At 39.9% G+C, this 13,616-nt stretch overlaps 1 protein-coding gene across 3 annotated transcripts; it reads right to left on the bottom strand.

Annotated features, from left to right (window-relative positions):
- Positions 1–312: 312 nt before the first annotated feature.
- LOC6606984 (protein phosphatase PP2A 55 kDa regulatory subunit) lies at positions 313–13,534 on the bottom strand. Of its 3 annotated transcripts, none has more exons than XM_002031740.2 (5): positions 13,088–13,534; positions 8,680–8,925; positions 3,651–3,802; positions 2,785–3,588; positions 313–2,669 (listed from the first exon to the last, which is right to left on the bottom strand). In XM_002031740.2, exons 2-5 carry the CDS (start codon positions 8,852–8,854, stop codon positions 2,301–2,303), a joined length of 1,500 nt encoding a protein of 499 aa, XP_002031776.1. In that variant the 5' UTR covers positions 8,855–8,925; positions 13,088–13,534; the 3' UTR covers positions 313–2,300. The 3 variants fall into 3 exon arrangements, with proteins under 3 accessions (XP_002031776.1, XP_032579466.1, XP_032579465.1); XM_032723575.1 differs by lacking the exons at positions 8,680–8,925; positions 13,088–13,534 and adding exons at positions 7,066–7,428; positions 8,225–8,316; XM_032723574.1 differs by lacking the exons at positions 8,680–8,925; positions 13,088–13,534 and adding exons at positions 7,066–7,428; positions 8,150–8,303.
- Between the last annotated feature and the right edge of the window lie 82 nt (positions 13,535–13,616).

Here is a 13,616-nt window from a genome sequence, read left to right as displayed (position 1 = left end):
TGAAATGGCCAAGAGTGGACGTAACGGTACTCGCTGCATACGGAATATGCGAGGTGTGCTTGAGAGATTCCAAAATGATACCACAATATACATATACCACCTACATGTGCACTGTACATGATTTTTATAAAATTCTTCGGAAAATATCTGTAATTACTCGCTATCAAGTAGAACAAATTAATTCGCATAAAATATATATTGTGATATTATGTTACTGACCCCATTGAGTATTATTTTTATAACTTTTCTTGATCATAGTTCTTATCAGGGTAAATGTAGCCATCTGGGACGAAATAAAACACACTTTCATTATTTTTCACAATTTTCTTGCTTGCAAAACTAAACTTTATCCTTAAGTTTGCTTTTATTAGATCTTTATTTTGAATAGCAATTCAATGTTTTTAAAACTAATCAATTGCAATTTGTCGTCTGTTTGCGTTTTTATTCAAACAGCAATTGCAACAGTTTCTCTACTCGACTGCTTTGGATTTTATTTCATTTAATGAATAATGTTTTCGTTTTAAGTTTTCTCTTTTTTGTGTTTGCGATTTTATTTACAAAAAGGCATGTCAAAGATATATGAATAAAGATGTGCGTTGCAAACAAAATTGAATAAGAGGGTCGTCGATCAAAAACATGAAATTTTGCAACCAAAATATTTGTATCGAAGTTCTGGAAAATTTGTATACGATTAACTCAGGATCTAGACCAATTTTCACTGAATTCTTATTTTCTAAACAATTTAGGCTCTGCTTCTATCTTTTATCCCGCTGCACTCTTCGTACTCGTATTACTAGTTTATTGAAAATACAATATTAATAATATATCATTATTCTCATAAGAAGCACAATTTATGTTGTTTTAGTTTTTATTTCATCATTTTATGCGTTTACATTTCAGTGTTTTGAACTTGCTGCCGTACATTTTTCATAATTTTGTCGTTTAACATTTTCAGCGCATGGTTTATAATTTACTTTTACTTTCATTTATCATTTATGGTTTGCGTTTTTATATAATTTTTTGTTTTGTTTTTTATTTGTTAACACTAGACACTAGATAACCTATAAAAATGGTTGTTTTGTTTATAGTTCTTTATGGAAAACATGACAATGAACATAAGAAACTTTACAAAACAGTAAACACGCTGGAAAAGTCGTTGACCGATGAAAAAGGGGGCGGGGCCAAGGGGCAGATAGACTATATGTGAGAATTGGTCTTGGACGCACGCACGCATAGTTGAACTAAAAGTAGCAATACTTAGCTTAAATGTAGCGTATAAAAATAGTGTTTTCTTTTTATTGGTTTTTTTTTCTTGTTTCTCTCATTTCAGATAGACTTTAAATTAAACGAATTGAGAACACTAATTTGTATTTTAAACTTAGGCTGCGTTTTTTATATGTATATGTAGGTATCAATTAACTGCGATGCATACGTTATCAATGCATCTATTTCATACTTCTACCGCGTTTGCCTCAAATCTTTGACTTCTGCTTTCTGGTCTAGCATTGGGTTCTTAGTGAATTTATTAAGTGTTTAAATGAGCATTTTAAATTGGTTTGACTGAGACAACTTCCGGCTGTTCGATTGCTGACGTTGCTGATGAGATTTAAAATGAGACATAGTCGATCGACAAGCTCCGCGGCCTATCGTCTCTTTTTGCATGGAATGAACGTTGTCAAACGAATAAACAATCGGAAATTCGTGTTTAGTCTATATTTATAAAGTAGAGCAAACAGGGCGCATATGTTTCTTGACTTTTCATCGTAAACTTAACAAGCGAACAGAAAAAATATTACAACATGTATTTTATGATTTTTTTATGTTGTATATTATTATCTTTTATTACAAATACTTCGGCGCTGGCGCTAATTATACAAAAATTTTCGGCGAAATCAATAGCTATCATAATATATTACTCTTATTGTGGGTTTTTGAATTGCGCTACATGAAATCAAATATACGCTTCACTATTTATAAATGTAATGTATAAAAATTTGTTTCCATCTCTTAAGTTTCTGGTATTGTTTCTCGTTATACAAAGCTTTTGCTATGGCATTATGTATGATGTAAGGTTGGTTTTTTTTTGGAGGGCGGGAAGGAGAACAAGATGGGGATAAGGGTGGCCTGAGGTAATGGTTTTAGGCAAACAATTTGATTGCAAGTGAAATTTGAAAACTATCTTGGAACAAACCGATTAATTTAACATAAGGATGAGGCGTGATCGTAGTTCTTGGTGTTTCTGTAGATATAGTTGCTTGTGTGATTGTGGCGTATGGTGTGGTTCTTGTGAGGAGTGTTGGCTAAAATTTATCCTGAAATATGAATAGGTTATTGGTCGCAGCCACGGCGATGATATTTTCTTCGGGGTGCCAGGCGGTGTGCAGGATCTTCTTGTTGAAATCTAGACAGTCCACGCTGATCTCATCCTTCTTCCGTTTGCCGCCAGTGCAAACTTTCCGTGGCTTAAGCACCGTTTTCGGTTTGATGATGTCTCTGGACGCCTCTAGCGTCACATCCTTTTTCGAGTTGCGGTCGAAGACGCGGAAGAAGTTGTTGTAGCTTCCGGTCATTATTGAGCTGTCCTTGCCGTTCCAACAGCACTCGAACTTGTCGAAGATGCAGTCATTCTCGTACAGCGAGCACAGCTTGGCGCGCAGGTATTCATGAACCTGTAAAAAATAAACGATGAAATTAGTATGACTCTCAGCTGAAATTAGATGTGCTTCAAAACTTCTGCAGATACCTCTACCTTCGAGAAACAGATTATATTAGGTAATAACTAACCGGATAAGTCTCAATGGGCTTTGTTTCCATGTGCAGATCCCACACTTTGATGCTCAAGTAATCCCTGGAGATCATGTAGCGACCCGAGTTGCTTAGCTTCACATCGCTGATGGAGCTGATTATTTCGCTGAAAAAGCTGCGATTCGTTGGATTCTCGGGCTCCTCGAACTGTTTGCTGTGCCGGTCGCATAGCGCCGCCGAACGCATATCACATAATCGTATTGTGCCCTTAGAGCTCGAGTAGACAAACACATTGCACTCGGTCGGATGGAATTCGGCCGCCGTGATCACCTCTGTTAGCTCCTCCATGTTGGTTGGCTTGATGTCGACAATGTTGTAGCTCTGGTTGACCACCTCCAAGTGCCACAGATTGATCCGCAAGTCGTCGGCCGACAAGAAGGTCTCCTGATCCGAATTAACGCTTATTGAATTGATGTGATAGGTGTGTGCATTGGCGAAGGTGCGCCGTGGGGAGGCCTCCACCAGCAGTGGTATCTGCTTCACGGATGGCACTCGGAGGGCCGTTACATTCTGTGGATCCCGGATCAGGCCGTTCTCCTCCTTCGTGTTGTAGCCGCCGAACGACTTGTCACGCTCACTGACCTTCCACAATTTGACTGTCTTGTCGTTGGTCGAGAGCAGAAAGTGCACGGGATTCTTTTGTTGCAGCCACCGGATCTTGTTTATCTTCTCCTCAATCTCCAGGGACTTGAGGTAGTCGAATTCGGGCTCGTGCGATTGGAATGTCGAATAGACATTGTATTCGCCGCGTCGCGGATTGGCGGCTTTTGAGGCAGGATCACGCTGCAATAGTTTGTTGATATGTTAAATAATGTCACGATTGCATAAAAAACGTATTTACTCACCTGAAAGATGACGACGCGACCGCCCTTGTCACCAGTGGCCAGCAGCTCGCCATCGTGATTGAATTCCACGCAGGATATGATGTCTGCATCCGTGACATCATCGTCTAGGGCGCCTTTAATCTGTGAGAAGCACCAAGACGCCTCTCCATTACCTGAAAAGACAGAGCAGGACCAAATGATGAGTACTCAATTTGACACTTTCGGCCAGCTGGAGTTCGATCCACTGAATGGCAATTCGATTGGAAAACTAACTGAGAAGGCTGGCGGCTCATGAAACCAAGTGTAACGTTTGATTTGCTCCCGAGCCCATACATGTTCAAAGGAACATACATAGATGGTAAGCGGAAGGACAACCAACTATGACGACCGTATCTTGGGCCTGCCCAAATATTTGCTAATGACGCCATACTCGGCCTTCCGCGCCGGTCTGCCTGTCTTTAAAGCCCTTTAATCTCTTGGCCAAATATTCTTCTTTCCGTTTCCTTGTATAGCTGCTTTTAGACCACAACCACGCCCCTTTTCCACCGCTTCTTTTTTGCCATTCTCTCTCTGCACAGCCACTTTTAGCGATTGCGGTACGTTGTGTAAACGATGACGTTGCTGCTGTCCTCCTTATTCGAAAACCCCACTTTATACACTGATATTCCATAATGGGAGCATTTCATTTGGAAAATGAGTTTTCCTTCTCACTGACAGTGGTATGCAGGATGTACTTTATCTTTATTTATCGACATTTTCATTTTTTTAATCAATTTCGAAGTAAACCCGTATTAAAAGTAATAATCTATTAATAAAATGCCTCCGGCATCATTATAAACTTCATGTAGGTAATACACAAAATGTTTGTCATGCCCACTGTACTCCATTTCGTTTTGTATCTGCCATTTGCTTTTTGTTTTTGGCCCCCATGTCTGGGGGCTGTGTGCGAATTTTGGCAATTTTTTCATCATTCCCAAATATTCATTGGGCTTTGTTTGTTTGATTTCTTTGGCACAGCCCTTGCCCAGCCCAGTCCCATGTGCTGTGACCTCATTATCCGCTGGCTATTGGCAGTCTGTTGGCATTTTCCTGCTGCCATTGACGACGTCACAATGCGATTGACGAGGCGCAGCAATTGTACATATTTATGCCGACTGTTTTTATTCCGAGTGTGCAGGGTATCCGCACCGTAATAGGATCAAAGGCACTCAGTCGTCCAATTAGTCAGTCATAACTCACATCTCGCGGCACTGCGACTATTTATAGTTCCTATTATATGTGGCAGGTTCGCAAACGCCCCCGCAAACCTAGCAAACTGCCATTTAGAGATGTTGAGTCATTGAACTCGTCGTCGTAGTAAATGCACAAATGAAAACAAAAGTGTTGAATCGATGAGCAATTTAATTGTGTAATGTCCGAAAATTAGTAAATAAATCCTACTACTAAATTATGCGGTTGCTTTAAAGAAAATCTTATAAATTTGGCTATGCCAATATATTACCACTCAAGATTGCGAAACAACTCATTAGTTCTTACGGCACCAATTAAAAAATAATTGAGCATATTTACTGGGAAGTATATGGGGAAAAACAAGAAAAATTGCTCTTGCTAGCTTATTTATTCGTTAGATCGCATATAAACGTACATAACGAGATAAGTAGATTTTCATGAGCGCCCGCAAAATGGAACAAAATAATGAAACTCAAATATTGACACAATTATTTAACACAACCACGCGATGTCGCCGCTAAGCCAAAGCTCTAACGCTCCATCCCCCCACTACTATACTCTGCTATACCATACTATCTACCTAACTATCTACAATATCACGGTTTTCAGTCTATATATTTCAGTCTATAGGGCGGGACAACTGAACGACCTAGAGAATGGCGGAACGGACTGCTGGACTGACAAACACAGAAGGCAAGGTGAATATGTATGTAGCGGATGAGGAGCGGTGAACGGGGCACATCCGGCAGGGAAATCCTTTTTATTTTGGCAGCCCCTTGGATAAGTTGTTTCCTCAAAGGAAAGCGTTACAGAAATAATTCATATGCCTGGCTGAACCACGGAGCGAGCAATTAAGAATATTGGTTAGGAATCATTAATGAGCAAGTTATTTGGGGAATTGGCAAACAAACGTTCTGATGCTTCTTTGAAACATTTTCGCTATTTCAGCTATTGCTTATATTGTAAAGTCTAGCAAGAAACTGAATAGTACAGGCCCCACCTAATCGATAATTGATTGGTTGTTTAGTTATGATCTCAGCTTGTTTGGCTTCTTGGGCACTTCAAGTGTGCATTGCCAATTGAGCACAAAAGAGCCTTAACGTTCGTCTTTGTAGCACCTCGCCAGTACCACCCCCCCGTCAATTACCATATCCAATCTAATCTAAGACACACATCAATCTGCCCCTCTTTACTTAACCCTCTCGAAATCTCCGCATTTCTCATGACTAGAACATCAAAACTTATGTAATGTCTTGTTCGGCGACATTGTGTTGTTCAACTTCTGGAGACGTGCAGGCCATTAGGAGATGTCCATGTCCACTTGTGCGTATCTTGCAGATACACAGAGACTGCATATGAAATTGCCAAATAATTTTGCATACATCGCAAAGAAGCGACGAAAAAAGTCTATAAACCTGAGCGACGTCACGTCGCTGGGGATATGCTTGGGGAAATTGAATAAAATAGAGGGGGTGTGTGGTGGATGGGGTTTCCTTTGGTCCATTGCGACTTTAACTCAATTTGCACATGGCAAAAAAAAAAAAACACGATCCAGTTTCGAGGGCTCTATATCTATTGACCGAGCCAATTTGAACGCCGCATTCTCAGCACTTTGTGCAATTGTTTATTATTTAATTATGGCAATTGTGTCTCTGTATCGAGCATGTGCTCGAAATCAATATATTTTAGGGGCTGCGGGGGCCTGTCAATTTGACTTTTGCATGCCGCTCACGTCGCTTTCGGCGTTTCGTTCAAGTGCAAAGATCAATGCTAGTTGATAGGGAAAAGTTGTTATTCGAATGCGTTCGAGACTAGTTTGTTTACTTCTCACTGAATTTGTTTATTGGCGCATTTAATGCCAACATCAAAATGATCGGAAAAGCAAAAATAGATCGAGGAAATGCCAAAACATAGAGTAAAATACCCTTGCAATTTGGCCTTGTTCATAAACTTATGTCGATGAAAACTCGAAATAGGAATTCGATTATTTATATAAAAGTGAGTATATTATGAAAATGAAATCAAAACGATCACATCCACGAAATCACAAACCTACAACCAAACCCATAATACTCTACTGTAGGGTATTAAGAAAAAGTTGGCAGTTCCCACACAAAAAGCGAGTGACGAACGCGAAGAGCAGCAGAGAAGAAGGAGAAGAGAAGGAGATGAGCATCGGCAAGGGAGAGGAAAGAATTAAACTTACCGGCCATGTTTTACCGAACAGTTTGCGTCGATTTTTAAGCAGCCGCAGCTAAAACAACAACAACAGCACTAGAAGCAACGAAAAACGGAGCGACAACAAAAATAACAAGAACAAAAGGAGAAGGCCAAAGGAGCTGCGCTCGCGCTCTCTAGCTCCGTCTCTTTCTCACGGGGGTGGTGTTGTTGTTGTAGCTGCCGATTTTGAAGTTTCAAAAAGTTGAGCGCTTCTTCTTCTGAGCTCTTTTCACTAATTCGTTTGATTACACTTTGGTTTTCCGTTGTTGTTTATGCATTTGATTATTTTGTTAATTGTGTATTTTTTTGTGTATTAGCACGACTTAAGCATGTAGAGGGGAAGAAAGAACTGCAAAAGTAGGGGAAATTATTTTTTTTGTTCGCGACGACGACGTCGGCGGCAGCAGCGCAGCGGCAGAATTTTGGCGTGCGTTTTATACGTGCATCTGTGCGTGCGTGCGTGTGTGTGCGAGCGAGCGAAAGGGAGAGAGCGAGTGCAGCCGGTGGTTGTGAGCGAATACAAAAAAAATTACTTCACACCGATAAAACGAGATATTTGCCAGTTAATCCACAATTATTATTATTTATTGCATTTTGCCAAACAAATGCGAAATACAAATAAATACACACACACACACTGAGGCAGACACACGTTTGCGCCGCTTGCTTTGTCTCTTTGTTTTATCGCGAATTCCGAGCAAAAAATATATGCGAAATCTAACCTTCAAATCGAGAACACTAAATAGTGGCGATGCCTTATTACTTTACGCCTGCGAGTAAAAACCGCGTGATCGAAAAAGGGATAAGCATGCAATTCCCAATTTTTTTACTACCCAATAAATTCAGGCAAAAATCAAATGTTGCCGAAAATAAGACGTCCAAAAAAAGCTTCTGTTTTCTGATTCTGTTTCCTATTCACATTCTGCGCGCTGCCTCTTCTTCCCGTTTTTGCCGCCTCTTTTGCTGCACTGCTTCGTCGTTGCGTCGTAATATTAATATGAATGCGAATGAGTGTGGCTTTTGCTTTTGCACAAGCGGCATTCCGCCTTGATTTTCGCTATCGCACGCACTTTTGCACTATTTACACGGCTGCCGAACCACTCCCGCACGCTCCGCTCGCTGTTTTAACTTGGTTAGAGACTAACGGATTGCGATAAATCCAACGCAAAATGGAAGTATAAATTTTGTTGCAAATTTCGCACTTTACAATAAGAGTTCCAAGCTACCGAATTGCCGCTGTGCGAACGGCGTTGCATTTGCCCAGTGTTGGGCAGTGTACCGAGGCGTTGGTGTTGCAAAGTTCTCGCGACTAACAGCAGACTGTTGGCGCCAATGTTATTGGTAACGGTGATTTGGCGGGCACTTTGAATTGTTAAATAAAATCGTCTTTTCCAAAGCATAATCTAATTCCTTTTAGGTGACGAGTTTACATTACAAGATGCAATGTAAAATTAAATACCATCTGAAGAGTACATTTGGGAATTTAAGCAATAATTCATCATTTTTGTTGATAACATTTTTATTACCGCGTGACCATGACCTATTTTTTTACCCCAACATATGTGGAAAAACTTAAAAATATGATACTGCATTGACTTACTTGCTGGCTTCTTGGCTCCATTGATGTTGATGGCCGTGTTGAGCATGTTTCCGATTTTCGTGATGCTCGACTGCCGCATGAACGTCCTTGGCGGCAGGGTGGGCGGCGGGGGCGTGGCCTGCATCTGTGGGTCCGGCGGCTCCAGCACCGGACTCTGCCGTCCCCAGCGACCCATTGGGAACTGGACTTCCGGTGGACGCGGATGAGAATGGGCTGGTCCAAGACGAACGTGATCCGAGCGATGATCTGCAGGCGAATTGAACGGTCGAATCTATTAGCGTGTTGGATGCACACACACCGGTTGTATGGTTGTATAATGCATGTTTGCATGAATCTCCCCGACTTGATCGCATGAGCGGGCTGCGTGTTTTTGAATTTGTCGGCCAATTAACACCTGTCGCACAATCACTAGTCCCCTCCCCACACCCCTCGGCACCTACCCCCTCGCTCTTGCCAAACAAATGGGTTGTGCAAATGAATCGTCTCCTGTCATTTGTTTACTTTAGAAATTACGCCTGCGTGCAAAACAGAACAAAACATCTGCTTTCGGTTTGAATTAAATTCCGCCGCCTTCGTGTTTAATAAATTTTAGGTTTCTTTTCTTTATTTATTTTTTTTTTTGGTCAGTTCAGAGGTGTGTCCGTCGTTTTTGGCCTCGTCTGCTTTTGTAGATCCTCTTTTTATTGATCTCTACTCAATTTATTTCGCTTCCATCAGCAGGGAAATAATATTCAGAATATTTCGTTTTTTTTTTTTGAGGCCGGTTAATAGCCGAATGCCAAGAGGCTGGCTGGCGTTCCAATTAACAATTACACAAAAAAGGCAATTTCGCTAATCTCCAGCCCAAATATTTGATTTTGAACTCTGAAGGCAGCGCGAAAACGTCAGAGTGGAAAATTTCGGCCAGTGAACAAAAAACATTGTAAAAGACAAAAACATATTTAATGTGGCTTATTGTGGACATGACACGAAAACAATCTAAAGCCATCTAAGAATTCCAGAAAAATATTTACAGATGAAGAAGGAAAACAAATAGTAAAAAAATCATTAAATTCGTTAAATAAACAAAAGTAATACCACAGGCATTCAAAAGAGGCTCCATCTTGTTTATAGTTTTTGTTATGAACTTGGAATTATTTAAAAAAATTTAATGGATCAGATTCTATTAAATTTTCCATTAAGAATTGTACAAAAAATAAGCTTAGGGCGGGTTTATTCAAATGAGATACCGATTGTTTACAATTAAAAATTTCTTTGCAAATAAATTAGTCAATAAACACGTAAATCGAACTTCTTAGATAAGTTATATCGATTTCTTTTATTATTTCTTGTATCGTCAAAACTTCGCCCCCTAAGTTTTATTTTATTTTAACCGTTTAAAGTAACAAGACAATGAAATATATATCGTGTAGTATTTGCTTTTTTCTAAAATTTAAATTAATATTTAAACATTTAATATCAATTTAATATCTAGAGCATGCCCAAAGTATCACTTATATTATTATGACCTCGTCTGTTTACACTTTGTCATGAGTTTTTGTGTACGATTTATTTCACACAATTTCGCATTACGGATATACGGTTACAATATGAAGGCGAAATTCCACCACGTTTATTAAAGGAGCGATATATGCAGATATATATATATATATGGGCTATACGGGAGTGGAAGGAGGGGGCAGGTGGCGGGCGTGTGGCATATGTGCAAAATCGGGTGTACGCAACAAGTTGAAGAGTCGCAACATATGCATGACTAATGGCCAAGAAGAAAGAAGCAGACGGCAACGTGTGGAACAACAAATCAAAAGAAAACCACACTGGCAAAATGCGAAGAATTGTAATCCAATTAATGGGCTGCGTCTTCAATGTCTCGCGTACCCGTAGAAACGTGAGTGCGGCAGCCAATCGCGAATTAAAAATCTTGCCATTTCTTCGGCATGGGAAGTACAGTGGGTACTGAGTGAGATGAACAACAAGAAATGGTATGGAGAAATAGGTCTGAAGCATAGTTTTGACATCATTGATAAATATTACGCATACGTACTGTAAAACATTCTTTTAAGGGAGTTTTAAAGTATTAAAGTTACAACAGCTCTTTACATAAATTATGCTTAATAAGCTATTGTTTAATAACAAACAGTACCATTTCACTAAATATTGCCTTAATAAGCAACATTTTTAATAATATTAAGTATACGCCTTGTGTAACACTTAACAATTTCTTATAATATGCATTTGCAACATAATTATTTAGTTCTTTGAATTGACTTTTTTTTTTGAAATATATTTCTTATATTATACCCCATATTTACTGTTCTGTCACTGAAGCTTAAGAATACACTAACAGAACACTAGAGATGCAAAAATAAACAAACGAAATGAAAGGTCTATTAAAAGTGTGTGGCATGTGAATGGTTGCAGGGACAAGCGCCAGCTTTTCTTTTCCTCCGAAACGCAGCAGAATAACAAACACAAACGGCAACCAAGCAAAACAATAGCAAACAAATAGCGCATTTTTCAAGAAAATAATCATGGCGAGATTCTGCTGTTTTCGGGAAATGACAAAGACAGGCAGCGGAAGCGCCGAAAAGGAACTCAAAAATAAAATTAGACAAATACACAAAATTTTTTTGCAGATTTTCATACATACAACATTGGCATTACGCATTTCGAATGAAGATGAAATTGTTTAAACGTACGCTGTTCCGTAATTTGAAAACAAACATGATACTAAAAATCATATAAAATAAATGATTTATATTCGCTTTGAATATTTAAGTTCAGAGTAAAATCTCTGAAAGCAAGTTTAATTATGACTGAGATACTTTTTTTCTGCTTGCACGAACCACGGATTTACTGCTGCTATAAATAAGTGTGGCAACAGTTTTAGAGCCACCTGAACACGTGCCACACGAGACCCACTTGGATCCCAAGCCCAATTCCCCTTCCCCAATCCCTGGCACACTCATCATCCAAAGTCCAACCAGGTAGACGCAATTCGCCAGCCGCCGAATCTTTGCTGCCTTGATTATTTTCGGATCTGTCAACCCTTCTCGCCTGCTTTTCCTAATTTTCCTTTAATGAATGGGGTTGGAGTGGGAGGGGGTTAGGCACAGTTATACCTGGCATTGTTTATATTTAGCATTTCATACGCTCCCGCTTGCCGAACTGTCCATAATATGTCCATCAAAGTGTCTTTTCAGTTTGACATCCAGTGGCTTACTTTTTGTATCTTTTTGGGGGTGGGGGTAAGATTGGGGGGTGGGATTGATAAACATTTCGACGGACAGACATGATTACTACCATATGTCCGACCAGATCCGTGGCAAGCAATATTGTGCTTATCAAACTGTTTCGGCTCATCCAATTAATACACTTCACGGCCCCCGAACTCCACCCCACTGCACTCGTGGCTGGCAGATATAATGAAACTAATTAGCATTTGACAAACACCAATCTCATATTATATTCCTCATATACAGTGGGCGTTCGTACAACAGCAAACATTTCACTGATGAAATTTCCAGAAATTTTCAGTGCAATATCACATGAAAACGTGTTGATATTCTGTAAATTACTTACTTAAATTGCTATAGAACCAGGCGCTGATTTACCTATCATTAAAAACAGCTCTTGACCCTATGGACTTCATTCTATTACCACCTTTGTATTACCAAGTAAACAAAGTATATCTGTGTTGATTATCAAATGGGTTAATAAAAAAAACTATCTTTTTGATCTTTAGTCCACTAGTTCGGTAGACCACTGTACCAATAAAGAATCCGCAAAAACAGGACCCAATTGGCTAAGGCAGACTTCAGTTGGGAAAACAAATTGTAAGCCCACAAATAATGATTTAGTCACATGGATTCGAAATCAAGATAAATGCGCGTGCTATATGGTTGTTTTCTTATTTTTTTTCGCTTTGAGCAATTTGTTCGATTTGCTAATGCGAACAGCTTAGGCAAATATTTTGGCATAAAAGTCAGAAAGTGACAAAATAGTAGCTATTAATTGTTTGTAAGTCGGCTCGCTAAACATGGCCAGTGCGAGTCAATAGTTGTTTATTGTTTGGCTCACAGCGAAACAAAGCGGCCTGAAAATGTTGTTAACCTCAAAAACCGCCAAGAACGTCAGCCAGATCGGTCGGTATTATAGCGGCGGTGGCGGGGGGCTTAGCCTACAAAAACTAGAGATTCAAATGGTATGGTATAGCATAACACCCCGCCCCCCCCGCAAAAGGTTGACGTAACAGCCAGGCAGCTAAACTCTTGAAAAATGGTAGCACTACTATACTTTCGGCGGTATTGAAACAGCTGTCTTTCCATATTCGTAGCATTTGAATGGTAACCACACGCGCGCATATTAAACATATGAAAACATTTTCGAAAACCGAAAACCAACTCACCAGCAGACTTCTAAAACCGTTGAAAAAAACAAAAGATATCCAACAAATCACAGACACACAGTGCTATTTTAATTGACAGTCTTTAGATATCTCATAATTTGCCATGCACTCGGCTATTTTTAAACTCTGATTTTGTATTTATTTTTGGTTCCTATTTCTGTGGCCTCCTCACTTTCATCACTTTCAGATCGGTGGTTCTCTTCAAGTCGCGTTGCAACGGTTAAAATTCCTGTCCACACATCCGATTCCACTGCACTTCTTGGGCACGGGCACTTTAGTTTCTGGTTATCACACTGCGCTGGACGGGCAAAGAGGCGTACAAAGGCACAATGGGAACTAATTTAAATTGAATTCGAACTCAGTGCGCGCGGCCAGTGGAAAAGTGGAAAATAGGGAAACTCAAATCGCAGCAGGGCAATGGCAGGCAATAAGGCGAAACAGTCGGCGACGACGTTAAAATTAGCACTGAAACGCGCCGTGCGAATGCGCGCCTATGATTTCTTTGCCCACTCTCACTGCTCCCCAGCGG

Source organism: Drosophila sechellia, chromosome 3R (assembly GCF_004382195.2).
Source record: "Drosophila sechellia strain sech25 chromosome 3R, ASM438219v1, whole genome shotgun sequence".
In the NCBI taxonomy this organism is placed as follows: Eukaryota; Metazoa; Arthropoda; class Insecta; order Diptera; family Drosophilidae; genus Drosophila; species Drosophila sechellia.
Note: the sequence above shows the minus strand (reverse complement) of the source record. Positions and strands in the feature narration are given on the sequence as shown.

Coding starts and splice junctions, on each gene's coding strand:
- LOC6606984 (XM_002031740.2), bottom strand. CDS start 8,854: ATGGGTCGCTGGGGACGGCAGAGTCCGGTGCTGGAGCCGCCGGACCCA. Junction 3,803..8,679: donor TGGAGCCAAGAAGCCAGCAA/GTAAGTCAATGC, acceptor CTGTCTTTTCAG/GTAATGGAGAGGCGTCTTGG. Junction 2,670..2,784: donor AGCCCATTGAGACTTATCCG/GTTAGTTATTAC, acceptor TATTTTTTACAG/GTTCATGAATACCTGCGCGC.